Raw genomic sequence first — 27,754 nt, forward strand, 5'->3', positions numbered from 1 at the left:
GATACTGGCTTCCTATAATGAGGCCGACACGCGAGCCAAGGTGCCCTGTGAACTGTTATCGTTTCATCACAGTGTTGCTATATGAAATGGATCTTCTGCTAAATCCAAATAGCTTACCTGCCAAATAGTCATGGCGCAAGATCTTACTGTAAAATGTTTTCATAATTTGGGGACTTTCTTATTCTAGACGTGCACGTGATTGCCTGACAAAGTGGTGAGTGAAATGATTCTTTTCAGTTTGGAACTGCCTTTCCTACAAGATGTTTTCAAGGATAGGAATGATCCGCTCTAATATTCATGCTAGTCAAGTCTTTGCTAGATTGCCAAGATCATCTATGAGATGCCTGTGGAGATCCAACTCGAGTGCAATTCAGAAGCTGATGAACTGGGTTGATTTCTTCACTTTGAGGACACAAAACAAGCGGTTAAATACTGCTGCATCTGTCTTTACGGCTGGCTTGGCAGGTTGGGGCACCTTAGAGTACTTGGGCAATATTGAGATTGACGTTGAAAAGCCCATTTTGGGGATTGATCCAATTATGATTATGGGAGGAGCTGTCGTGCTTGGTGGTGGTCTCGGGTACCTCATGGGACCCTTCTTAGGAACTCCGATATTCAACCTATTCCGGCGCTCTGCTTTGCCCGAATTCAAAGCCAAAGAAGAGCAATTCTTGAGGAGAATCAAACATTACAGGGTCGACCCGTCTTCCCAGTCCTTTTCGAATCCAGTCCCAGATTACTACGGTGAAAGGATAAACTCCTTAAAAGCGTACAAACAGTGGTTAAGAGACTGCAATGCTTATCGAAGAAAAGCTAAGGAGTTCGTTTGATCAATGAAATGTACATAAGTGTTATCGCAATCCCTACTCTGTTTAGAACTTTTCTCTCATTTGCACATATCATACATGGTTTACTGTAGAAATCTCTTCCAATCATTAATACAGTGGACACATTTAGTAAAAGAAGCAGAGTTCTTGTATATCTAAGGTATCTCATTATCTCTTATTGAGGCCGTGTATGTGCCGTTCGTTCGGGTTGACATTTCAATCTTTGGGTAACGGACACATCGCAGGCAAACTCGCATATACTTTTGCTGTCAACAAGGGTGCTTGATAAAAACTTCGCGATTGGACACTTTACAGGCGTTGGTTCATCTTTTCTTGAACCTCGACGACCTTGACGACCTTGACTCTGATCTCCTCGATTGTACCGCCCAAACTTTGGAGAGGTGCCGTAGTCCGAGGTCCCGTATACGCTTCTCTCAAAGCCTATGCACCTGCATATATTGCCATATAATTCCGCCTCATGAGTTAGAGTAGCAGAAGAAGTCCATTCTGGTAACGATTATACAGCCCACAGCGGCCGCGGTTCAATTGCTTTGATGTTGTGAATTGTTGGGGCTGAAAAACGGAACCTTTTGTCGTTCAAATTCACAATTATCATCCAAGGTCCTGTATATATATACTTAATATGTGTAGGGTTGCATCCGTACATCCTTAGAAAACTCCGGGGCGACCAATCAGCGATGTCGATATTGTGAAATTCAAACAATTCTACCTCAACGATTAATTGCCAGAATATGGTACAATCGTGTGTCTTATGTTTTTTGACAGGTCAGATAAGTTTTCGGGTTCGCTTTACGTTTTAGTATTGCATTCCTTTAGACGAACCCGGAGAGTTCGGAACATGCACATTGAAACTGACGGGGCAGGACTCGGAGTCCAGCGCATCCAGTCCCTTTATATAGAGCGCTCATTCTTTTCCACTACTAGCAAAAACTACCCAATACCCTCAAGGGTTTTTCCATCCCATACCTTCATCACTGCCCCACCCCAACTTCGAAATTTAGCTGTCTGCCATGCTAACCGCTTTCAGACATTTAAATCGTACAAAGGGCACTTATGTCCATGCTTTAAAAGCTCAGGCTCATATTCATTTGAGAAAAACTGCTCGTGCTTCAGGCGCTACTGCTATCGGGTTCTCCCGTAGCTTAGCAACTGACACATTTGCACTTTCAAATAACTCCAATTATATTGAGGAGATGTATGAGGCCTGGCGCCAGGATCCTAAGTCGGTGCATGTTTCCTGGGACGCTTACTTTAAAAACTTGGATTCCGGAGTTGCTCCTTCAGCTGCTTTTTCGGCACCCCCAACTTTGATCCCTACCCCAGCAGGTGGTGCTGGGGTCGGTTTTAATCCTGGAGCGGGTGGCCATAGTGAAGATGTCGTCACCCATTTGAAGGTTCAATTGTTGGTACGTGCCTACCAGGTGCGTGGCCACCAAAAGGCGAAGATCGATCCTTTGGGTATTTCTTATGGGGATCAGCCTGATTTACCTAAGGAATTGACATTGGAACATTATGGATTCACTGAGAATGATATGGACAAGTCAATCACTCTTGGACCTGGTATCTTACCCCGTTTTGTTGAGAACGGGAAGAAGTCATTGACCTTAAGAGAAATCATCGATGCTTGCGAGCGTTTGTACTGTTCATCGTATGGTGTTGAGTACATTCACATCCCTTCGAAGGAGCAATGTGACTGGTTGAGAGAAAGGATTGAGATTCCCCAACCTTTTAAGTATTCTTCGGATGAGAAGAGACAGATCTTAGATCGTTTGATTTGGTCCTGCTCATTTGAGTCGTTCTTGGCCACCAAGTTTCCTAACGACAAAAGGTTCGGGCTTGAGGGTGCGGAAGCTGTGGTTCCTGGTATGAAAGCGATGATCGATACATCTGTTGAGCATGGTATAGAAGATATTGTTATTGGTATGCCTCACAGAGGTAGATTGAACATGCTTTCCAACGTTGTGCGTAAGCCTAACGAATCTATCTTTTTTGAGTTCACGGGTTCCAAGGAGTTTGACGAGGGTTCCGGAGACGTTAAGTACCATTTGGGTATGAATTACAAGAGACCAACAACATCAGGTAAGCACGTGAACTTATCGCTTGTTGCTAATCCGTCGCACTTGGAGGCTGAAGATGGTGTTGTTTTAGGTAAGACAAGAGCAATTCAGGAATACAAGACTGATACTGGCGAATTTAAGAAAGCTATGGGTGTGTTGTTGCATGGTGATGCCGCATTCTCTGGCCAAGGTGTCGTTTACGAAACTATGGGGTTTGCTAATTTGCCTGCCTATTCTACTGGTGGTACAATCCATATTATCATCAACAACCAGATTGGCTTCACCACTGATCCTCGCTTTGCTAGGTCTACCCTCTATCCATCCGACATCGCGAAATCGATTAACGCTCCAATTTTCCATGTTAATGCCGATGATATCGAAGCTCTCACTTTTGTGTTCAATTTGGCCGCAGACTGGAGAGCCACTTTTCATTCTGATGTTATCATCGATGTTGTGGGTTACAGAAAGCACGGACACAATGAAACCGATCAGCCATCTTTTACCCAGCCATTGATGTACAAGAAAATTGCAGAGAAGAGATCAGTGCTTGACTATTACGTTGACAAATTGATTTCTGAGGGAACTTTCACCAAGGAAGACATTGATGAGCATAGAAAGTGGGTGTGGAATCTTTTAGATGAGTCCTTTGGCAAGTCAAAGGAGTATCAGCCAACTTCAAGAGAGTGGTTGACAACTCCCTGGGAAGATTTCAAGTCTCCCAAGGAGTTGGCTACTGAAATTTTGCCACATCTCCCAACCGCTGTTGATGCAGAGACTTTGAAGAACATCGGCAGGCACATTTCCGAAACGCCCAAGGGTTTCGAGGTTCACAGGAATTTGAAGCGTATTCTCAACACCAGAAAGAAGACAGTTGAATCTGGTGAAGGGATTGACTGGGCTACCGGGGAGGCTTTGGCTTTCGGATCGCTCTGTTTAGAAGGCTACCATGTTAGAGTTTCTGGACAGGACGTGGAAAGAGGTACATTTTCCCAACGTCACGCTGTTTTGCATGATCAAGAGTCTGAGAAAGTGCACACTCCACTTAACACCTTATCTGAGGAACAAGGTCCGTTTGTGATCTCAAATTCATCTTTGTCTGAGTACGGTGTAATGAGTTTTGAGTATGGTTATTCTCTCTTTTCCCCAGATGCTTTGGTTCAATGGGAAGCACAGTTTGGAGACTTTGCAAACACTGCACAGGTGGTTGTCGATCAGTTTATCTCTGGCGCTGAGTCTAAGTGGAAGCAAAGGTCGGGTCTAGTTTTGTCTTTGCCACACGGTTACGATGGTCAAGGTCCTGAGCATTCTTCAGGTAGAATCGAGAGATATTTGCAAATGTGCAACGAAGACCAGCGATTCTTTCCTTCGGAAGAGAAACTTGAAAGGCAGCACCAAGATAGCAATATGCAAGTCGCCTATCCTACAACGCCCGCCAATTTGTTCCACTTATTGAGACGCCAAATGCATAGACAATTCAGAAAGCCATTGGTTTTGTTCTTTTCTAAGCAATTGTTGAGACACCCATTGGCGAAGTCGGAATTAAAGGAGTTCACGGGTGACTCCCACTTCGAATGGATTATCGATGATAGAGAGCTAGGCAAAAGCATTCATGAAAGGGATGGCATCGAGCGTATCGTACTTTGTTCAGGTCAAGTCTACACTGCCTTGCACAAGAAACGTGCTTCTATTGAAGACAAGGCCACTGCGATCATCAAACTTGAACAATTGCATCCCTTCCCATTTGCTCAATTGCGTGACACTTTGAACAAGTATCCAAATATCAAAGACATAGTGTACTGTCAGGAGGAACCCTTGAACATGGGTTCCTATTCTTATGTCGCCCCAAGGATGGTTACCACCTTGGAAAACACTGATAAATATTCTGGTTTGGTATTGCGCTATGCAGGCAGAGACCCCTCTGCCTCCGTTGCTGCGGGCTCGAAGGCAATGCACAACGCCGAGGAAGAAGCATTCCTTAAAGAAACTTTCCAGGAAGCTTAGTAATTGAAAGAAGCTAGAGAATAAATTTTAACTGTGTTCTTGATGTTGTTTTTGTTTTTGTTTTTTCGTTTTTGTTTTTTTTTTTTTTACGGATTCCTAAGAAAAGCCCCCTCTGGTGTAGGTTGTAATCTGTAAGACGTATGCAAGATTCAACTGTTTGGTGCGTCAGTTTATATCAACATTACAGATTATACTTCTCCTGTGGAGCCCCTAGATGTCAACCTACTTATGGTATAGAGATCAAAAAAGACTAGATCTTGGCGGAGTTTCTCGCTATACTATTGATTTCACCACTGGTGACCTGGCATTGACTGAAATTTATCTTCGGCTTAAGAATTTAGAGAAGACCCCTTTACGAGCTATTCATCTCCTTAACGGCCCGTTCATTTTATACAGCCACGTTATACCTTATAACTACAACCATAAACATCGCTTTCGTCCGGAAGATTCTCGATTAAATGCGGAAGTGGTATTCAAGAATGCCATCAAACCTGGGCAGACATTTAACGTGAAACTAAGCCTAAACCACAACAGTTTGAAAAAGACACAAAGTGATGGTAGTAAGACTTATTCATGGAATGCGATATAGTTTCTCAAATTGTCCTCAGCAGAAAGGCCTCTATTTTATACGACTTGATGATTGGAGATGATATGTTGAATATGCGAAAGTTAAATCGTTCAATGATTACATCGTTAGCCAAAGGTGATTTTGCGACAACACACGATGAAAAAGAGCTGGAAGGAAATAGCCAAGTAGAGAACCTCGGATCATCAAGAAAGCCTGGACTCCACGTGAAGGTCAAACTGGTCGATGATCTTTGGACGCTTGACCCAAACGATCCAAATTTGCCTATTCATCTTATTGTCGTCACACATGGAATCTTCTCAAACCTTACAGCAGATATGCTTTATTTGAAAGAGCAATTAGCTTCTTTGGACGACAATTTAGTCGTTACTGGTTACCGTGGGAACGCAGGACGCACAGAAAAAGGCATACATAAGCTTGGTGTGGGTGTTTCCTTTTTTGTCACTGATGTGATAGATCAGTTGGAAAAAAAAGGTCTTAAAATAGCTAAGATAAGCTTCGTTGCGCATTCGTTAGGTGGGCCAGTTCAGCTCTATGCGTTAAAGCATGTATTACTGGTCAAGGGTCAAGACTATTTTTCCAAGAAGGGCATCCTGCTACAACATTTTGTTTGCATTGCGAGTCCAATGCTTGGTGTACTTAGCGAGATGAGCCTTTGGATCTCGTGGTTTCTCGATCTAGGCACCTTGGGCAAGACTGGTAGAGACTTGACACTACTGAAGAAGCTTCCGCTGTTTAGAAACGAGAATTCGAATTCTAAGAAGAATAATTTTAAACCTATCTTAGAAACATTACCGGACGAGCCTATTCAATCACTTCTTCGTCTGTTCAAACTGCGCACCGTTTACGCCAATGCTTACAACGACGGAATTGTTCCCCTTCGAACAAGTTCACTTTTGTACTTAGACTGGGGTGCAATGGGGGATGTTTCGGATCTCAGAGATCATCCGGAACATCTTAGAGATCACTCCCTCAGGGAAAGTACGAGCCACGTAAGTACGGAGACAAACGCTCTGGGCCACGACGTAAGCGCAGTTCCATACGAAAGGAAGGGTGTTGTCCTCAACAACAAAGCTTTCAAAGACTATAGTGAAAGTCGCACGCCCTTTGGCGACGAGGATTTGGGACAAGCTAGTGACACTAGCTCAGCCCTGCCGTTGGATATGCTTTATCGAAAACGAATATCGAAAAAGGCTAAGTGGTACTCCAGAATTTCTGCGAAGGGAACGGATTCGTCACTCACTGATGACACTGACGGATATCTGCGTTGTGAGGACGACGAATCTGTTGAGTACAATATTCCACCCAAGGCCTCCGCTGTGGAGTCTGCATTGAACACTTTGATTTGTCCTGTCCCTTCACGAAGGTTCATAACATCTCCCCAAGAAAGGACACCAGTAATCTTTCATGATCGTTTCTATCACTTCAGTAACATTCCCCGTGGGTCTTCATCGAATGTTGGAACTTTTAAAAGATTATTTAGATCTAAGGAATGGAAATTGGAGAAACAAGTCAGAATAGCACGCAAATATCATTCTGATGGTCTAAATTGGAGGAAGGTGTTGGTATACTTGCCTCCTGATGCTCATAACAACATTGTTGTAAGGCGAAGATTCGCTAACGGTTACGGCTGGGGCGTTGTTGACCACATAAGAGACCAAATCTTTGAAGAGCCAAAATTAGCTCCAAAGATCTAAAAGTGAAGCGCATGAACTACATTAGACACGATTATTCGCCACACGATAAAGACCAAAATATGTATCATTTGTATTACTATTTGCTTATTCGAGCTTGGCTTTAGAGTACTTCTCTCTCAAGTAACTAAAGATGTTTGTGAAACGAAATTTTCTGATGAGTACTTTCTCAACGAGGAATCTCGGGCACCAACATAACAAGTATCCCAAAAATGATGCCATTTTTCCTCTGTAAATGTTTAACTTACCGTTAATGGTTGCAGACTCAAAGTCATTGGCTACCTTATAAGCGTAGGTAGAAGGATCCATGGGGTTGTTTCTTACTGCCATTGCCCTTCTTTCCTCTAAAGATTGTTCAATTCCAGGTACGTTATAGATCGAGGACAGTGGCAACGGTCTATCATCTTGTATGGCCGTCTTGACACCTCCGGTAACAATGTTTATTACCTTTACATCAAATGGTTTCATTTCGAGTCTGAGAACAGCGGCATATTGGTGAATAGCGCTTTTAGTGGACGAGTAGATCGAGGAGAATGGAAATGGAATCAAACCACTTACTGAGCCAGTAAATCCAACCACACCTTTGGCATTAATCAACAACGGTGCAAGCTCCCTTGTTAAGCGGACGGGACCAAATACGTTAACTTCAAAGCACTGCTTAAATTGCTCGTCTGTGACATCAAGCGCTGGGAAGGTACATGATTGACCAGCGTTATTGAAGAGCACATCCAAAAAACCCCCAGTCTCTCTAACAAGAAGTTCTTTCCCTTCAAGCACGCTCTTCAAGTCTGACACATCCATCCTGAAAATAGTTACTCCCTTCTTCTCAAGCTCCAACATGGGCTCAAGCCGACGTGCACAAGCAAACGTTCTGTATCCTCTGCTTTGGAATTCAAGTGCAGTAGAGAATCCGATACCTGACAGAGCTCCTGTTATTAATGCTGTTTTCTGGCGGCTCATATTGTTCAATTGATATGGTAAAAAGAAAAAAAAAAAAAAAACAGAAGTGCTCCTGCGAGTCTTGATTATATAACTTGTGAACCCCGCACTCTCAGCCTTTATCTCCGGTGTGTATGTATTTTCAATCAACATCGACCTAAAAGAAAGGACTAGTGACGGAAAAATGCTTGCCACAGTTACATCCTTAAATTTCATCATTCTTGTGACATACCTTGTTCCTCATGCTGTTTCACTTGAACGTTTCCGGATCATGATCCTAAGGCTTGCATAAAAAAAAAAGAAAAACTAGGATATGCATGTATTAGAATTGAAACTAGGAATAATGTGAAGGCCGCTTTCTGATGCCCTGTAAGTTCATCGGTTGATCTCTTGTAGGATTTTGCTCATATCGAAATAATGCATGAATTTGACGGGCTTCGCCTCGTCCGCTCGATTTACATGGAGAACAGGAACATCGTAGCAGTACTTATCAAAAGCATCTGAGTTTTCTGGCTTCGATATATCAATAATTTCCAATTTAAGAGCCTTGTTATTCGCCTTCTTTATCACATTGTCTAGAACACCCTTTGCATTCTTGCAGAGTTGGCAACCATCTTTGGTATAAAATGTTAATGCCAAACTGCCTAAACGCGCATGGCTAGAAATAAAGCGTTTTAAAGTCTGAACAGACGCCATAACGCTGTGGTATCTCAGCAAAGTAAGTTCGATGTCTTTCCAAATTTTTAGTCTCTTGTCACGTGCCCTGCTGTATCGCTTGCGCTGTTGGAATTGTTGGCAGCCACCCAATGAAGAACATGATACTTTTCCAGTTCTTCATAGCTGTTGTTGCGGCGTCCCAAGTTTTACAAGGAGATGACAAGAATTTCGACGATTTGGTTTTGAAGTCGAATAAAACCACGCTAGTGGACTTTTACGCCGACTGGTGCAGGCACTGCAAGAATTTGATGCCTACTATTAGTGGTATAGCTGACCAGTTCGCCGAGATTGAAGAAATCCAAATTATGAAAGTCAATGGTGACAAGAACGGCAAGAAGCTAAGTAAAAGATACAAAATTCAGGGGTATCCAACCTTATTACTTTTTTCACCCAATCACACTGATCCGATCACATATGAAGGTATCAGAGACCAAACTTCCATAAGTAACTTCATTCACCTAGTATCTGGGCATCATGCAAGGCAAGATTCACTTTATGGCTACGAAAAAGATGAGCAGAGCGTTTTAAAAGTACTTGATGGAAATTTGGGAGACTACGAGACTAGGGGAAAAACTACGTTTGCATTGGTACAGTTGAAAAACGATTATTCGTCAGCCTTACTGATCGCATGGAACAATGTTGCCGAATACTCTTCTCCACACAAGTCTAACAGAAAATTTATTGAACTTCAACTATCCGACACTAAAAAGTTTTTATCTGATTTTGCAGTCAAGGATCTACCTGCCGTTGTTGTTCTCGATGGTATCAGCGGAACGAAGCTTATTCATGATGTGGGGATCAAAGCGGACTATCTCTCTTCACTTGTCAACGGATATCAAGATCGAAAAGTAAATGGAGAGATTGTACCTGACAGAAGTGCTGGAAGAATCCTATCCTATGATAGAAGAATTAGATTCACGGATTCTAAGCATGGACAAAATTTACTTGATGATATCGCTGCCGCCATCGAAGAAAAGACCTCTTTGACTAGCGAAAATGGTGCGGCTGATGACCTCAGAATGCACCTCTTTTATCAGAAGATGGTAAAGAAAATACTACTGGGGAAGGAAAGCTGGTTGAAGGACGAAGCAGTGCGTTTGGAGGCAATGACTGGAAACAACAAAGGTCTGATAAACGAGAAGGATCTTTTGTTCGCCAGAAAAAGAACCAATGTGCTAAAAGCTACTATTGCGGGACGAAGAATATGATTAGCTAAGAAATTGCCTAGTGGCACTGCAACTACCAGTCAATGGGCTTAAACTTCTGCACCTGTCTGACTTTTTCCGGCCAAACTTTACCGTCATTTATGATGCACTCGTTGATGATAGGAACGACGTTGTTTGGCTTACATCGTGCTAGCCATATATTTCTCCCCGTCTTTTTGATATAGATAATTACGTTGGCGGCATATTTATGGCCTCCGATATGGTTCACGTATGAAACGAGAACACCGCCATTCCTCTCATCACCAAAATCTCTGTAAAGACCAAGATCCCTCAAATGTAAATCCATCTCCTTTTTCATGATCGGGGCGGTTACGCCGCATTTCTTATCTCTTGTCCTATGGGAGCATAGAAAAATGTACGCTGAATTTATATCCGCTTCCACTACGACATCCAGGAAAAGAATATTTAACGTTGCTGGGAGTTCCTCGAGCTGCTTATCTCTATATTCCACAAGTTTTGGGACGATTGAATCCAAGACTTGTGCTGCTTGTTCAGCTTTCAAATTCTTCACCCAAACGAAGAATGGCAATAATAGTATGTCACCTTTTTTTGCATCCATATAGTCGTTATCTGATTCGAGTTTGAGAGACGAAAGAGAACTGACAGTTACCTTAACCTTGCTCAGGTCACCCAATACAACTGAAGTGTTACTTGCCCATCTATCAATGTTCTGAGCAAGTGGCCCTGATCCGCTTATAGCATCATGTGGCCAGTCAGCCTTATTTGTCGGGATAACGATGTGTAGTCCATAAGGCTTGGTAGTCCCCCATAAGTCTTCTCCCGAAGCTTCCGCTAAATTAATCGATGATGGAAATTTTGAAGTGCAAGAGTCACAAACTTGATCGCAGTCCGATGCCTTGAAGCCAAGACTTTCTAATTCATTCGTATGATCGGCTTGTTTCTTGTAAAAGTCGAAAAATCCCATTATGGAATGATAAGAAAAGAAAGAAATAAATAAATAAGGAAGAAAGGAAGTAAAGCTTTGATGAGAACAAAAAGAACGCCACTATCCTTATTGTGGCCTCGCTACTGTGCGGCGCCTCGCGGTGCCCAATACTAGAACAGAATTTATTGCGAATTTATCAGGGTTACGTAGCAAGTGCAATGAGAGCGCTCATGAGCTATCAAAGGAGCAGTTCAACTCCATCATAGTGTTCGACACACACATAAATTCGCTTGATTGGCTTTGTATAGTAAGTTTTTGTATGGAGGAAGAACTACTTTCAAAAGCCTCTGTAAACTTGCTTATGACTGGATTGAAAGTCCTTTCACGTCGTTCAACGTAGAACTCTATCTCATTAGTCCCCTTTGCAAAGAGTTGCACAATCTCTCCGTGTTCTGATTCACAAGAAATCGTATCCGCACTGCTATGAAGCTTACCTAAAGTAATCTTAGTCGTCAATTCTAAGGTATGAATGATAACATTTGGTGATATGCCGAAAGAGAGGAAAGCTGACATTGCACGGCTATTTCCTATCAGCAAGCTTACCGAACCACCCTCTCCTTTTGTTTCTTCGTGGCAGCTCGAAACGGGGTAGAGATGTTCGTTGTCCACGTTGATGCTTGCAAAGATTTTGAACTCCACCATGGGGATATTACTATCCGGCGAGGGGTATATTTGTTCTCGGATTTTATCTAACATGCCATGCATGATAGGGCGTTCTTTGGTGTCGTAATCGTCCAAAGAGTCTGTCATTGTCAAGTAAGTATCTGTGGACTTTAGGTAAAATACAGTATCGAAACCCAATGGCCCTCCTTTGTTAGCATGAAAGTCCTCTATTTCTTCTAACAGTGCTACCTCAAATAACAGGATGCTTTGAATAGTAGAATCAGTCACTACTGGGGCGGATGCCACCAGCTCCAAGAGGAGGATGAAGACTAATATGTATCCAAGTTTCATCATCGAAGCAACCTGTTGTAATAATGTGAGGTGCTGAGCGTATGCTGAGGCTGAATAGGTCAAGCTCGTAGGTCTTTTAGGTTGTGGAAACATTTTTATCGCTCGTTATCAGGTGGGATTTCATTCCATCTTTATGCGGAGTCAAAGTCCGTAGGACTTGCTTCTTCGTCCAAAGAGAAATGGATGACTTTAAAATTCGCCATCCAAAGATGGAAACTCCAACTCAAGATGGGTTCATTTCTTCGAAGAGATAACCTAACTAGTACTTCCCTGTATCTTTATTTCCTTCTTCCTTTCTCGTCGATCTGGTCTTTCTTAGGAAACCTTATGACTCAAGCAAATATTTTGTATCTCCGAACTCTTAGCACAGTGTCCGTAGTACGGTCTAACCTATTGCATGTGGTGCAGTACTGTGAGGGTAATTGTATCACTAAAAATCGTGAAAGTTAGAAATGCTCGGCACCGTACAAAAAACACAAAATCGCAGTCTTATTTGTAAACTGCTGGAGCCACGTTAGCAAAAACTAGAAAACCACGCGCATAAATTCAAGTGAACATTGATTTTAATCAAACATATCTCTCTTGATCTGAGGTTATCAAAAGGCTTGTCGTGCTGAATTTACATAAGTCTCTTGTTGCCCTCGTTGCATGAGCTGAAGGAATGATTCTGCTCGGAACTGTCCCGGCTGTCGACGTTCATTCTTCAAACAATACCTCCCACGCTAAAGCTTCCAAGTCTCGAAAAGAAAAGTTTAAGGAGAATCCTTTGACACCCACTTCCAGATCACTACGTGGTGGCCCTTCTGACAACTCAGAAGCGGCCAGCGGGGAGACGGTGCCTAGCTCCATTGCTGATGATACACCTCCCCAGGCAGCCTCATTTCATACCCTCACAAACAAATCTTTCAAAGATGACGGCAGGCTTACTTTAGAGGACCCTGTTACTTGTGAAGGACCAGAGAGAGAGTCTCATCTTCTCAAAGATGATATCCAGGACCCCAAGGCTGTGCTAATACATGTTGTAGGGCCTTCAGCAAACTCAGGGAAGGATAATGGCCATGATTGCTCGGAGAATATTGATGCTTCGAAGAGCATTCTGTGTAATTCTAGAAATCCACCCTTAAGGAGGCATACTTCTCCACCGCCCCCTGTTGAAACCCCTAAAGTTGGTCTGGCGGATATTCCTTTGGGCTCTTACTCTTTATCAAACAACCTAGATCAACGAGCTTCGACTGGGCGTGCCTCTTTACCCACATTTACAAGAGCAAGCTCTACTGCGGACATCCCAAAGCTTCGAATGAGCCCCAGAAAAGATTCTTTTAATGACGAGATTTCCAGAATGAGAAATTCCATTATCGTTAAAAGAAATCTCAAAAAACAACAGCGCCTAGATACATTTGAAGATGAAAATGTCTTTGTCGGTAATCGAATCAGCGAAGGGCACGAAAATTTTGTGACCGCCTACAATATGCTTACTGGTATTCGTGTCGCTGTTTCTCGCTGTTCTGGAATGATGAAACGAATAGATGATGGTGATTTTAAAAGCACAAAGAAGTTAACATTTAACATGGATGGGAATGAACTTACTCCATCTTCGAAATATGATTTTAAATTCAAAGATTATTGTCCTGAAGTCTTTCGTGACCTCAGAACTCTCTTTGGCATTGATCCCGCCGATTACCTAATTTCCATAACGGGAAAATACATCCTCTCTGAACTAGGTTCACCCGGAAAGAGTGGTTCTTTTTTTTACTATTCAAGAGACTTTCGCTTCATTATCAAAACAATCCACCATTCAGAACACAAACAATTACGACGAATACTTAAGGATTATTATTCTCATGTCAAGAGCAATCCAAATACTCTCATATCCCAATTCTACGGTCTACATCGTCTAAAAGTAAGAGGAGGGATAAAAAAGGTCCACTTCATAGTGATGAATAATCTCTTTCCTCCTCATAGAGATATCCACCACAAATATGACTTGAAAGGTTCAACGTGGGGTAGATACACAAGCTTTCCTCCTGTCGAACAAGAAAAATCTGACATGTCCCATATCACACTTAAAGATCTTAATTGGCTTGAACGGAAGGAGATAATCAGCTTTGGCCCCAAGAAACGCAAGATATTTCTTGGGCAGCTCGAGGCTGATGTTGAATTTCTTAAACGGATTAATGCGATGGATTACTCATTACTTTTGGGTGTTCACGATGTTCAAAAAGGTAATTCTAGCACAATAACTAATCTTTCAGTTTTTGATCCAATCTCCAATAATAAGAATGATTTGATCAAGACTAATCCCAGGGACATCAACAGGGAGGCTGACTTACCTGCGGGAAATTTTCCGGGCAGATCGAAGTATATCTTTTACGGTCACGATGGTGGTATACGCGGCACAAATGAAGATAATGAACCATTACGAATAATCTATTATTTGGGCATTATTGATTGCTTGACTGACTACTCGATCAAGAAGCGGCTTGAGACCATGTGGAGATCAATCGGCCACAATCGAAGCACTATTTCTGCGGTTCCAGCAAAAGAATACGGCGATCGTTTTTTTCGATTCATCCGAACCAGCATCTCGACTAAACAAAAACAAGCATAGGATGTAAGAATGAATGGAGTAGTTTATGTTTGTGCGCGGATTCAATGTAGACATGAACTCTAATGTCGCGCAATATCTAGTTCCATACTACCATGTTGACCAGCACAAGATTAACGTTGGGACGAGAAATTCGTCGATTTATGCATGTTAGGCTGGTACCTCATGAAGTATCTTCAACCAGCTTAACCCCTAATGGTTGTAACGGTGAATCACAGCTCCACGTTGAAAGATTGCCGAGTATCAAAACAAGTGACAGCATCCTGTTGAACGCCGTGGGAAATCCTCCGACCATGGTTTCGGTTACGATACCTCCCTCACTTTCAGTATTCGTCAAGAGAAATGCCTTACTAATGATACAGGGCTCTGCTCGCCATATCAACTCTAGGTTGAGGCTCCTCAATCCGATTAAGACGGCATTGCTCGAAGGAAGAGTTCAGACCTATGAAGAACTCGTCTCTGCCGAACCAACGTCTTTATTGGTCTCTTCTCTGGTGAATTCAAGATCAATGATACTGTTTAAATGTCTATCACCCAAATCCATTGCTCCTTTGGAATTGACTGGGTCCAATGATTGGGCTGTTCTTCAAAAGGATGCTCTTCAAATTTATGGAGGTCCTTCGCTCGTTGTTGCAAAACATAAAGTACCAAAGCTTATCTCCAGAGGTTTTGCCAAAAGGCTTGGGCAAGTGAAAAGAGGTCGTACGGGGTTGGCATCGCTAGCAACACGAGGCTTCACTTTTATCGGTGGCCGAGGGGTAGCCGCTTTGGCAGGAAGTGGACTGGTTTTTGTTATAACCGTCAGAGAAAATGAAGATGTGTTAATAAACAAAAACAATCTCCTTGCCCTCTCTGTCAATGGACCTCACGATCTACAAAACTGCGTTGTGGAAGCTCAAGTCCCGGGAGAAACCGACAATAAAAATCCCGTTCCCCGAGAGCCACTCAGGGCTATCCATTCATTAGATGATTTTCTCAAAAGTTTCAGCATTGTTGTCACAAGGGTCTACGAGGCATGGTATTGGTTTTCCAGCACTGTCAAACTTTATTTGTGGGGCCGTAATAATTTCATTAGAATTGTGGGCCCACGTACTGTCTTACTTCAATCGGAAGCGCCGAGAGCTCATTTTGTGTTTGGTAGTGGGAACAACATTGCTTCTGAAAAATTTCTTGAAACAACGAGAGAAAAGTCACCGCTGGACTTTCTCCATGTTGTTAGCTGCGCACAAGACAAGCCATCTATCAAAAGCACATCGTCGTTCGTTACTGCCCCTAAAGGGACAACTCAAACATGACACATAAATATTAACTATTAATCTTAATAAACATTATTTTCTCTCTCGTTATATTGATATCAGCGGCTAGAACTTTCGGTGCTACTACCCTCAGTACTGACTGGTGTAGAACTCTCCTTGGCAGAAAACGGACGGGGGTCAAGGTGAACGGTGTCTTCACCTTGCGTGTATAGTTCGATCTGCTTGGGATTGGGAAGCGGGAATTTTCGGTCCAATCTTGAAGAAATTGCTGGTAACTTGAACCTCCTTCGCTTATTACGATTTCTCTTCCTCCTCTTGGATTCACTTGACTCGGTATTTGAGGACAGCTCTGCTGCGGCTGCCGCGGCACCAATATTAGTGAATTTGGAGCCTTCCCGTTCCAGTGGACTCATTTGAGCAAGCTCGAGATCGTGTTTCTTCATGTTAGCGGTACTGAGCTTTTGAACTGGAAGATACTTGAGATGGGGGGGGTGTGATGTTTCCACCGGAGTAGGAGACTTGCTCTCCTCTGAATCCTTCATATCATTTTCGGGTATTGCACTTGGCTTATGCTTAAAAGTATTCTTCCCAGCTCCACTTGAATCGTCAGATCCAGAGCCATCATCAGTGTTCTTCCCGCTGCCACTTTCGATAGAGCTTGACACGCCTGAACTTTTTTCATCCAATGAAGCACCTACCGAAGTGGAAGCAGTCTGTGACTTCGACTTAAGCGAAAGATCAGTGGAAGATCCAGATGTTTCGGAGTTGTTGAACGCGTTAAGCTCGTTCTCAAGCTTGGGCAACTTGGAGCCACCGAGTATGGACTGCAGCTGGTGGCACTGATCCGGACCTACGTTCAGGTTTAAGGCCAGTGCTTCTTGACGGGATGATTTGTCCTCCGGCGTTAAATCTGTACTCTTGAGGAATCCTGTCTTCTCCGGTGATGTGGGAAACGACTGCGGATGTATGAGTCGATAAGGGAGTGACTGATGACTGTGAATATATGGGGGCGTTGCGGCAACTCGCATTTTGGTCCGGTCGGGGATACCACTTCCCGCCTTCCTCCCTCAGCGTTGCATATTCCTTAGAAGTCTTTCCGTCGTCTATCTTCTCCGGGACCATGGGTAAGTCATGCGCACCGGTGTTTTCGGGGTTCGCTGAGTATTTCGAAAGAACACGGTTTACTGCCACAAACAAATCGGACCACTCAAAGACTTTAAGACCCTTTTCAATATTGCGAGGACGGGGATTTTCCATCGACATCAATGACGAAAAGAGCCTGCGGCTTTCATTTGACGACTTTGTGACAGTGTAGGGTTTGAGAAATTGTAAATTACGGCGCACTCGGCTTTTCTCTTCAATGGAAAAATGCTCTCCGACAAGGTATTCTAAAACAAGTATAACGTCGACTGAGGTGACAACACAAAGTCCTTTCTCTTTCCAGCTGACACATGAGATCACTAATGAGCTATCGTTTGGGGAATAGGAAAAGGGAGAAACAGGTTCAGCCAGAATTCTGAAAGTTGCGTAAGATTCACGTTGGACTATGAGACGGACTAATCTCCTTTCTTCATCCTGTTCTTCCTTACACCAATTCAGTTGCATATTGCTCACCTCATTACCAACATCAAGCTGAATCGGGGTATTGACAACATCAAGATGCTGGCGGATAAATTCTGAGGGAAGAGTGCTTGTCCTGATCAAGTTGGGATGCGAGAGTTTCGGCAATTTCGTAGAGGATTCCATATTCCTTTGTCTGAGCTGTCGTCTTTTATGTTCTGGGGGATCGATAACCGAAATGTACAAACTCGAAGTATCGAAGTAAATTATGGGAGAAGCTGACTGAGCGACTAGTGCTTTATTATATGTCTCAGGAGGTGAAGCAAGAATATTGAAAGCAAAGTTCCAATATGTCTCAGTTTGCTCAGGCTAGGGCATGCGCCTTATTTATGAAGTGTGGCAAGTGTGAGGTAACCAGCCCCTTATAATTGCTTGCGGCTAGTAAAAAATTTTCCTCTTGCTTCGCCACAAGATGTGGCGGGCCGCTTTTAATACGTCATTCCTTTATATACTTACATTGCTATCGCACAGACTCTTGTTTTAACGAGCATCGCTGCATGGCGTCTTGTCTCACTGGCCGCGAATTCTTCAATCTTCGACGGTATTCCATAATTTGTGTTCTAGATTTCGAATGTACCCTGTGGTATTAAGTCTTAATACGTTAACAAGTCAACAACGACATTGATGACACTGACAAGAACTTCGATGCACACTAATACGATCACGATAAACTCAAGATTTTCTTCTTGAGAATGACCTAACTGTTCTTTCAACATCTGTAGCAAGTCTGATATCACTTCTAATCGTTGTTCAAGTAGTTCAACTCTTTGGTTAATCTCCAAGTAGCCCCTGGCGGCTTGATAAATAGGTTCAAGATGTGGTTCAGCCCACATGAGCTCAGGTGAATCCAATACAGAGCCGTGAAGATTAATGTTGATGCGGAGAATAAAGAGCTCTCCGATGGATTTCATTATTTCGTCCCTGGTCATTTCCACTTTTCCTGTATGAGCGATTTGTTGTGGGATGTCTTGGGTGTCTTCGATAGTATTATCAACTAGTTCCTCGAACAATGATATTTTTACGGACTGTGCCAAGGCGTGGGAAATAGAAAGTTTTAGCATGTAATTAGCATCGTCCCGGAGTGTAATGAAGTCATTGTAAATACGCGGTTGGTAAGAAGTGGTTATGTAGTAATTGAACTCCTCAACCTGGACATCTTCCGACGATAACTTTTCACTCTCAAACTTAGCTAAATCTTCCAAGAATGTGATTTCCTCTTTTCGCGTGTAACACCACATGATAACAACACCATATTCGAATATGAAAATGTCATTGCGCTTACCAAACTCTATCTCGCCCCCATCATCTGCCAAACGGATCATTTTTTTCCCTTCCTCGTCAGAATCATTTCTCCAGTCCTTGTACGTAAAAGGAGTATATAAACATTCATCGAAGAGCTTAGGCATGGTGTTATGAATCCGCTTCCTATCCTTAAGCCATCTAAGCAAGTCTTTCATCCTGTAAGACCCTGCTGTACAGTAAGCTGTGACTCGAGGCAATAGATCCCGGTGCAGCTTACCGAGTATCTCAGCATCTTTGCGGGCCGGTTTATCTGTTATACGAGTTACCTGAGAATAAACCCCGCCACTTTGTGCGTGTGTCCCTTTGCGCTTATCTAGATCATCGAAGGATATCCCTTCGGTCTCTAAACTGGGAGGATCCTCTGGTAGCAATTTGAGCTTCTGACTAGTACGGCTTAGTCTTTGGAGGCCTAGCTTGGAGTTGTTTCCCATCTTGCCGGGTGATTTATGGCCATGTGTACCTTGTGATGTACTTCTTCTATCGCCTCTGCTTATCTCATCCGTGTCACCCCGAATCAACGGTGTCTGCTCGGAATTGTTTGACATACTCCTTATGATTATGCTTCACGTCCTTTGAAGGGTTATTCCAGGTGTACGGGGTTAGTATAAACCTGTATAAAGGGTGATTCTGATAAGTGCACTGAGACTATGCCTCTTCAAAAATATTCTTCTGAAAAGAAACAAGAATAACAGATGTATTCGAAGTTCTTTGCTCTTCTTCAATAAAAAAATTGTGCAGATATAAATGGTGCATTTCATGAACTACTTTTCCTCCGTAATTTATTGGTCGGATTATGGTGTCGTTCGACATCCAGAATTTGCAATACTCATAATGTCTATCTCCTGCAAGACTCATTAGAATTTGTGTTACTAATGTTTTCAGCTTTGTCTTCTCCTCTGGGGAGATTGTGAGCTACACGACAACCAATCCAGGCATATGATTTTCTTATAAATGTACATATTTTAATGGAGAAATGCTTTTTTTTTTTGTCTTTTTTTGGTTTCTCCGTTTAGCATATTGTTGGTGATGACTGTTAATTCGCGGAAGTCGGAGTATTTGTCGCAAGTCATCCAAAATGTTTGTAAATTGATCCCCAACAAAAATCACAAATGTGCAATGTACTTCACGAAGTTATGGTGACAGTAACAAAACACATAAAAACTAGAACACAAGTAAAGATGAAAAAATCTTTCTATTTTTTTTTTAAAAAAAAATGAAAAGGGAAGAAAGTAACAGTATATGAAGGAATAGCACTTAGGGATGGCACCAGCGGAGGAAGATCTGTACTGAAAATGTGCTGTATCGCTCTCCAAACTCATCGAAAATTTTCATATAAGAATAACATGAATTTGAAGAAAAGATGGAAAAAAAAAAAAAATCCGTGCTGAATTGAAGTGTCTTCTCTTCTACCCTTCAGAGTTTAAACAATTCGCCTCCATGGCACGTGACTTATCAATGCGATGAGCTGCCTCATGTAAGTGTCGTCTCGAAACACTTCTTACACTATCACGTTCCGAAAAATGGGTAAGCTGCACAGCTTTAAGTCGTTTAGAGAACGTGTAAATGATCTAAAGATAAATCCATATACGAAACTCGAAATACGAAGTTACGATCATGCCACAAATTCTTTCTTCCTTTCTTCCTTGAATCACTGGAAAGAGATTAACATTAGCGGGAATTTCGTTTCTTGTATCGATCAGGTGGAACCTATCAGTCAGTCCCTCCCTCAGGTAATCCACCACAAAGATAAAATTTTTTGCATTCTCGAGCAGCACATTTCGAAGCATGACATCCATTCACTTCAACCTTTGTTGGAAATGTTAACTCAGTTCATACATGATTTGGGACCAGATTTCCTTCCTTTCTACAAAAGGTTCGTCAAAATAGTGATAGAAGTCTGTGGTTCAGTGACACCAAATCATTCACAGAGTATGAAGAACAGTGCATTTATACTAGAATGGTGTTTCAACTCATTGGCATTTGCGTTTAGATACCTATCCCTGGAGCTTACAGGCGATCTATGGACTACGTTTGAGTCATTCGAAACCTTATTCAAGGAACGAAAGAAAGCTTACATTGGGCGATTTTGCGCAGAAGCTATGTCTTACTTGATCAGAAAACTGCCTCAAGAAAGTTTCTCGGCTTTTGTTGACACATTCTTTAATTATATGGCCGAATCTGATTTTCACGAGGAGTTTCTTGACAGTATGGTGAGCCTTTTCGCCGAGGCAATGAAATTAGCCAAGGAAAACGTACATTCAAAGTCAATGATGATTTTAAAGACTTTAATTGCTAAACTTATTCCTGGGCATAGATCGAATCCCACCTATTTGCAGGTGGTCGCCAAAGTAATAATGGATTTACTTCACCACGCTTCGCGTCCCAATGGCTGCGACCTCAGTCAAAGGATGTTTTCAGAATTTCATTCCCGTATACTTATAGCCAATTCGGTCGAGACGCTTCATCATTTGCTTTTCCTTGTTCTGGCGATTGTATTTGTCGACAATGGAGGAAAATTGCGCTGGGAAAGCGACTCAGTTACATTTCTTAAAGCAGTCGGAGACTTTTATTCTGCTGTTACGAAGTCCCAGAAACTGGAAACTGAAGCTCAGCTCCTCTTGTCCCTATTACTTAACTTGGTCGTCAGGAATCTGGATGTTACAATCGGAGCTGCCCTTTTGAAACATTTATGGGATGTGATAGCTAATGACACGGAGGTCTTAAGAGTAAGTATATTGGAGTTGTTGGGAGATTTGCCAAACGAAAAGTACCAGGCTTTAGGTATCGGGCGTCTTTTGCAGCAAACAATCAATGGGTTAGACCTGACAGCTGGCTTACAACGCCTTTCACTATTAATACTTAGAGAAGCTGGCTGCCATAATGGACAACTAAACCTGTTATCTATCCCTAGCTCGCTAATGAATCAGTTGCTAATCGGCGTGATCGAAGATGCAAATGATCCAAGAAAAGAGTTAACAGACGTGGCATGGAGATGCGAAATATTCAAGCTTGGTACAGTGTCTAATGGTTATGATCACACAAAAGCCTTTGAAGCTGCTGTCGCGGTCTATCTGCGGTGGAATGACGAAAGCGCTGCTGATTTATTAGGATGCCTCATCAACATGTTCATCAAAACCTGCAGTTCTTTTTCTAACCACGATGATGGAAAAAGTTTTTCAGACATTGTCCGACAAACGATCAGGTTTTGTGGCCGTTCAGTCACATACGTAAATTCGTTGCATTCTTTCTTATGCTACGCATCCGAAAAAGCACCTGACATCGCTCAAGATATACGTACTACGTGCGTCGAGAATCTTTCGTCCCCTCAAAGGTCTCTTCGCCTTGCTAGCGTTATCGTACTCCGTGAAGCACTCCCGAATGATGATGCAATATTACAGCAGATTACTGTCATCGATCAGGTTCCGTTGCATGTCGGAAATGCCTATGATGTGAAAATGAGGATCAAGAGTCTTTTTAAATCCTTCTCCGAAATGAAGCACTCCCTTTCCTCAAGACAAGTTATGTCGCACTACGCGATTGGTCTCTTGTGTAACAAATTTCAGCCATGTTGGGAAGCTGTTTTTGACGCTTTACGATGTTCGCTGGATAAGGCATTAGATAGCTATGTCAGCTCCCTTCTTTTTCAGATGGCTTTCCGCCCATTGAAGACACATGAATTTGCTTTCGAAGGGGACGAGAATGTTAAGGAAGACTGTGTTGCTCATCTACTTACGAGACAGGACTGTATTTTCAAGACTTACTCGAAACGAGTGGCTAACTCAGTCCCCTCTTCCAGAAAGCAGCTAATGACCTGGGTCAAGGATGCATGGATGACTGAACAGGAAAAGGTTGCAGTTGATGCTCAAATGAGGTCAAGAATGGTGCGCTGCCTAGAAGAAGTTCCTCGTTTGGTGGAGGGAAATGGCACTTTAGTACTTGATCTTATTTTTGAAGTATTCTCAGAGAAACACCAGGGATGGAGAGTTGATGATAAGATTGCGATTTTGAAATTGGTTAGTCTGACCAAATCAGCTAAGAACAGCGATGGGGAGGCAAGGTTAATGCTTCTTCTCTACAGTATTTTGTCCTCGGGCCTTCCTAAACTTCAGGAAGCAGCTTTGAAAGCTATCCTTTCACTCGATTCTTCTTGCGTCCGCTACCGTGATAATCTATCGAATTTACTTGATGATAAGCTTTTTAAGGACGAGATCTTGAACTTGTTGGGGGAGAATTCCGAAAATCGGATACCAGATGAAGATCAGGACTCAATAATTCCACTCATACTTCATATTCTTTTCGGAAAGGTACAAACTACGAGCCGCAAAAGCCAAAAATCTAGCACCAAGTTTACAGTCGCTACGGTACTCCCTAACTTGGAAACACGTTTCATCCAAGCCTTTTTGTCACATATGAGCGGCAGGATCCCGTGGAAAAAGTTCTATGAGGACGATAGTCACTTTGATGCGTATTTCAACAACATCAAAGTGATGTCGGGCTACATCCACATGCTTACTGAGGTTTACGACTCCCTAGGATATAAGTATGGGGATATTTTGGGCCAGACATTAAGGCCACTCGTTTTCGTCCTTGTTTCTATCCAAGCTCTTGTCGAAAAACACAGTGAAGATTCGACAAGCAATCTCAAATACTTAAGACAGTCGGCATTTAAATGCCTTTCTACGTTTGATAAGCTTGTCAGCAACGACTTTGAATGGGGAGAAGTGCTTGACATTCTTTTTCGTTTTGTCCTACATCCACGGATGAAAAACTTCGCTGTTGAAAATACGGAACAAACATCTTCCTTGTTAGAATTCATTTTGAACCGTGTGAACTGCTCTGGTTTCGTGGGATTTTACGGACTAGATGACTGGCTCCCGCTAAGGTCAGTCCTCACTCTATTTGAAAGTGAGCATTGCAAGGAAGATGTTCTGGTGAATCTATTGGATTTCTTCATCACTGCGTTTACGAGAAGATGCGATGCCGACCTGCAGTATTATCAGTTTCTTGCATTGATTGTTGATGGCTTGCTTAGCTCACTTCCTCGCTATTTACAAGGGTCGAAAAGTCGGGAAATTTTGTCCAGATGTGCAACCCTATTGCTTCTCATGGTAGAGGGCCAGTATTTGAATAGGGAGAGCGATAAACGTCTTTTTGTTGCTGCCTCATGTTCTGCTTTACAAAAGTCTTCCTACTTCATCCGTCTGGAAGATAAGGTGAGTATCTTGATTTCATTATCGCTGATGGTCGAGACTTTTGAACTCGATTATGATGTTTTCAACGACCTCATCCGATCTTGCGCAAGGACACTTAGATTTTCGAAAGAGAAAAATATGCGCAGGGGTGTTTCTAATCTATTGGATGCGATAGCTTTAAAAGAAAAGGCTTTGAAAGTGAGCTCTTCGATCATTCGTCTTCTTAATGCTAACATGTCCCAAAACTCAGAATCTTTTGATTTCGATAAAGTCCTCGATGGGTTTGAATGTCTTAGCGAAAGTTATTTCGAGTCTTGCTCAGTTGATGTATGGCTGTTGACAGTTTCAAATTGTTTATTTTTTATGGATAATGAAGAGGAGAATATTTTGCGGTTGAGCGCATGTTCTGCCATCAAGAACCTCGTCACTTATGTCTCTAGAGCACTGGCACAGCATATTGTGGCTGCCTTTGGTGGATGTTTCGACGATTTGATTAATCCTGCCATTCGCCATGGCTTAGCGAACCCTAACGATGAAGTTAGAAATGGCTACATTGAGCTTTTAGGATTTATGGTACTGTTCAATCAGTTATTACCAAAATTGAGTGATTTGCAGACGTTGCTATCAAACGAAGAGTCTGAAAATTTTTTTTTGAATGTGCAACATCTTCAGGTAACAAGTCGTCAGCGGGCTATTCGTGGCCTTATAGAGAAGAGGAGTGTTTTGTCTGCTTCCTCCGTGGAGAATTATCTCGTTCCAATACTTGAGAATTACATTTTCTGTAAGGAGGAGAAGTTTCGCAATCTTTCAGACGATTCTCAAAAGGCTTTTGGGGCATTATCTTGCGTGCTAACTTGGAATGCTTACAAGCGCTATGTCAAGAAGTATATTTCCATGTGCTCAACCAAAACTGAACTGACAAGGGATGCTGTGAAAGTAACTGTACAATTGATTCAAAACTTATATTCGCATTACAGTTCCGCGTCACAGGTTGAAAAAAGATTACTATCTGGCTCACCCGAACTGTCAACAGTGGTCAGTGAGTACATTATTAGCAGTGTTGTGCATCCGATAAAAAAGATTCTTGCTTTTCGAGACGATTCTACTATTATTACGAGACTTCCATTGCTCGAAGCGTGTGTCTCGGCCTTGCTTATTACGCTGGAGACTGTTATCCTGGGTGAGCTTCCAGGTGTTCTTATAAACACTTGCCAAGTCCTTCGTTCGAAATCCCAGGAGTTAAGGGATGGTTCTAGAAAGGCGCTTTGTAAAGCCTCTGAACATTTAGGTCCCAAATTTTTGAAATATATCATAAGGGAGCTCCAAGCAGCACTTTCACGAGGTTCTCAAATTCATGTGCTTAGCTATACTCTCAATGCCATCCTAAAGGAGGTGAGCCCGTCAGCGGAAATTGGTGATTTTGACGATAGTTCGACAAGTATAGTGGGTATCATTATGGAGGATATCTTTGGGGCGGCTGGCAAGGATAAGGATGCTGAAGGATATCATAGTAAAATGAAGGAAGTGAAGGCCAAGAAAAGCTTCGAAACAATTGAACTTCTTTGTTCCAAGTTGAGCTTGAATGAATTTGATTGTATTCTCGGCCCAATTAAATCGCTTCTTAAGCAGTCCTTACCGATGAAGACTGAAAAAGCGCTTGACGAATTTCTCCGAAGAGTATGCCAGGGTATACTAATCAATGAAAAGGCCACGACAACAGAGGTTTTGGTGCTATGTTATGGGATTCATAAATCCTCGCTTTTGGATTCTGAAGAAAGAAGTGTCTCGAGGGTTTTCAAGAAGGAAGACGCTCATTTTTTGGTCGATCTCAAAACAAGAACGGAAACGGTCAATGTTGACCGAGCGCAATATACTTACCATTTGCAGAGAATTGCTTTCGACATATTGAAGGCTGTTTTGGGAAGGAACCCACAACTCCTTACAGTGGAAAATACTGATGGATTCATACCATTGATGGCTGAAAGTTTGAAATCATCGCATGAGCCATTGCTTGGAGCGCTATTGAGAGTCGCCATATTAATTGTGAAACTAAATTACGAAGCTGACCGTGACGACTTTTTTGAATGCATGGTTAATAAGGCCATCGAAAATGTTCTAGAAAGCCCTTCTACGAGGTCGGAACTATGTCAGCTATCATTAAAGTACATCGCCATGGCTTTAAGACAAGGTAAGGGCAGGAGTTGTACTGATGATGCCGTGCGTGCACTTATAGTAAAACTAACACCGGACCTTGAGGATCCCGAGCAGCAAAGTTTGGCATTCAACTTCATGAGGGCAGTGATTTCTAAGCGGATATATCTCGCAGAAGTTTACGATGTTATGGACAAAGTTCTACGCATAATGGTGGTGAACCATTTCCAAGAAATTAGAGATATTGCACGAGGATTGTACTTCAAATTCATGCTTCTGTATGATCAAGGCGAGAAACGGTTGGAAATGGCCTTCAAATTCATGGTCGATAATTTGACCTATCCTACGGCAAGTGGCCGACAATCAGTGATGGAGCTTATTCATTCGATCTTATTGCGATCCTCTGTAACTGTTGTTGACAAAACTGCTTCCAGCTTCTTTATTGGTTTAGCGAACGTCGCAGTCTCAGATGACCTGGGCAAATGTCGAGAGATGTCGATAGCGTTGATTAAGGAACTTTTCGACAAAGCTAGTTTGTCTAAAGTAAGAGTTTTTGAGAGACTTATCGAGACCTGGCTAGCGAACTCCACCAAGGGGATTTTGCGCAGATGTGGTCTCATTACTTACAAAGCTTATCTTACTCATTTTGGGGTAGGTAATAATAAGAGACTCGATCTATCAGCATCTGAATTGACGAGGACTTACCTTTTGTCGTCTCAATTGAGCAGCAATGAAAGTGGTGAATGGGAGGATGTTTATTTGGCCCTTGAACTTCTGCGCCAAGTATTTACCTGCGTTGGCAGACCACCATGGAATGATTCTAGCGAGTTTTGGGAGGCAGTATCAGAATGCTTACTTTTTCCCCATACTTGGGTTCGTTTACTTAGCTCGAGACTCGTCAAGATCTATATCATGCTGGTTAAAAGCGAGAAGAGATCGAATACTGAACTATTGCAGAACATTGCGTACCGTTCATTGAGGCAACTTGCCGCCTCAGGTATGACGGAAGCTTTGAGCGAAACGGCGGTCGAGAACATCGAGACTATATTCACCTACTTCATGGATTACAACGTTTCTTACATTGCTCATGAGAGCCATGTTCGGGAGGTTCCAGGCATCACTTACAATTTAGCCGAGGATATGGTATTATCTCGAAGCGTCTCATTGCTTCGGAAATGCCTTTCACCACAATTTGATCCTATCAATAGAAAGGCCGCAATGACATTAGTTGCCCGAATCACTAGCCTTTTATCTGGCGAGAGGCTTCACCAATTCACACAGCAAGTCATTACTTCGCTAACAGGTGCTCAAGATTCACTGTTAGAGGGTGATCTCATGTTTGAAGAATACTCAAAATATTTCTTTCAGACCGCTGAAGAGAAGCTTGGAACAGGACCATACAGTAAAATGGTATCAGTTGCCAGAGCTGAAGTTTCCGTAAGAAGAGCGAAACGAAGAGCTGATAAAGCCCAGCTCATGATAGACAACCCCCAAAAAGCTTCTGAAAGAAAGAGCAAAAAACATGCTAGGTCCAGAGAAAAACGGAAAGATAATAAGGACGCAAATGGCTACTACAAAGCTAAGAAGAGAAGAGTGGTATAAATTCCTTATAGCATATATGTATATACTCTCATGCTTATCTACTGTAGCGTCTGATGCA

General features: G+C 42.4%; 10 protein-coding genes across 10 annotated transcripts; 6 read left to right on the plus strand and 4 right to left on the minus strand. All coding sequences in view use genetic code 12, as the record gives it.

Annotated features, from left to right (window-relative positions):
- Positions 1–260: 260 nt before the first annotated feature.
- On the plus strand, positions 261–830 carry PAM17 (Pam17p; the record flags this gene model as incomplete). Its single annotated transcript, XM_025488743.1, has 1 exon — positions 261–830. One exon carries the CDS (start codon positions 261–263, stop codon positions 828–830), a length of 570 nt encoding a protein of 189 aa, XP_025343510.1.
- A 1,028-nt stretch (positions 831–1,858) lies between these two features.
- KGD1 (alpha-ketoglutarate dehydrogenase) lies at positions 1,859–4,906 on the plus strand (the record flags this gene model as incomplete). Its single annotated transcript, XM_025488744.1, has 1 exon — positions 1,859–4,906. One exon carries the CDS (start codon positions 1,859–1,861, stop codon positions 4,904–4,906), a length of 3,048 nt encoding a protein of 1,015 aa, XP_025343511.1.
- Positions 4,907–5,479: 573 nt separating this feature from the next.
- Positions 5,480–7,189, plus strand: CXQ85_005144 (uncharacterized protein; the record flags this gene model as incomplete). The annotated part of the gene is made up of 1 exon (XM_025488745.1): positions 5,480–7,189. The coding sequence occupies one exon, from the start codon at positions 5,480–5,482 to the stop codon at positions 7,187–7,189; it is 1,710 nt and encodes a 569-aa protein (XP_025343512.1).
- Positions 7,190–7,273: 84 nt separating this feature from the next.
- On the minus strand, positions 7,274–8,146 carry AYR1 (acylglycerone-phosphate reductase; the record flags this gene model as incomplete). The annotated part of the gene is made up of 1 exon (XM_025488746.1): positions 7,274–8,146. One exon carries the CDS (start codon positions 8,144–8,146, stop codon positions 7,274–7,276), a length of 873 nt encoding a protein of 290 aa, XP_025343513.1.
- A 354-nt stretch (positions 8,147–8,500) lies between these two features.
- CXQ85_005146 (uncharacterized protein) lies at positions 8,501–8,821 on the minus strand (the record flags this gene model as incomplete). The annotated part of the gene is made up of 1 exon (XM_025488747.1): positions 8,501–8,821. The coding sequence occupies one exon, from the start codon at positions 8,819–8,821 to the stop codon at positions 8,501–8,503; it is 321 nt and encodes a 106-aa protein (XP_025343514.1).
- Positions 8,822–8,931: 110 nt separating this feature from the next.
- CXQ85_005147 (uncharacterized protein) lies at positions 8,932–10,050 on the plus strand (the record flags this gene model as incomplete). The annotated part of the gene is made up of 1 exon (XM_025488748.1): positions 8,932–10,050. The coding sequence occupies one exon, from the start codon at positions 8,932–8,934 to the stop codon at positions 10,048–10,050; it is 1,119 nt and encodes a 372-aa protein (XP_025343515.1).
- Positions 10,051–10,081: 31 nt separating this feature from the next.
- Positions 10,082–10,993, minus strand: CXQ85_005148 (uncharacterized protein; the record flags this gene model as incomplete). Its single annotated transcript, XM_025488749.1, has 1 exon — positions 10,082–10,993. One exon carries the CDS (start codon positions 10,991–10,993, stop codon positions 10,082–10,084), a length of 912 nt encoding a protein of 303 aa, XP_025343516.1.
- Positions 10,994–12,629: 1,636 nt separating this feature from the next.
- MSS4 (1-phosphatidylinositol-4-phosphate 5-kinase) lies at positions 12,630–15,868 on the plus strand (the record flags this gene model as incomplete). Its single annotated transcript, XM_025488750.1, has 3 exons — positions 12,630–13,689; positions 13,903–14,523; positions 14,901–15,868. 3 exons carry the CDS (start codon positions 12,630–12,632, stop codon positions 15,866–15,868), a joined length of 2,649 nt encoding a protein of 882 aa, XP_025343517.1.
- A 59-nt stretch (positions 15,869–15,927) lies between these two features.
- Positions 15,928–19,296, minus strand: CXQ85_005150 (uncharacterized protein; the record flags this gene model as incomplete). The annotated part of the gene is made up of 3 exons (XM_025488751.1): positions 15,928–16,822; positions 16,881–17,758; positions 18,064–19,296. 3 exons carry the CDS (start codon positions 19,294–19,296, stop codon positions 15,928–15,930), a joined length of 3,006 nt encoding a protein of 1,001 aa, XP_025343518.1.
- A 1,386-nt stretch (positions 19,297–20,682) lies between these two features.
- UTP20 (Utp20p) lies at positions 20,683–27,696 on the plus strand (the record flags this gene model as incomplete). Its single annotated transcript, XM_025488752.1, has 2 exons — positions 20,683–24,578; positions 24,624–27,696. 2 exons carry the CDS (start codon positions 20,683–20,685, stop codon positions 27,694–27,696), a joined length of 6,969 nt encoding a protein of 2,322 aa, XP_025343519.1.
- Between the last annotated feature and the right edge of the window lie 58 nt (positions 27,697–27,754).

The sequence above is a fragment of the Candidozyma haemuli genome (assembly GCF_002926055.2).
Source record: "Candidozyma haemuli strain B11899 chromosome Unknown I_2014730914, whole genome shotgun sequence".
Lineage (NCBI taxonomy): Eukaryota > Fungi > Ascomycota > Pichiomycetes > Serinales > Metschnikowiaceae > Candidozyma > Candidozyma haemuli.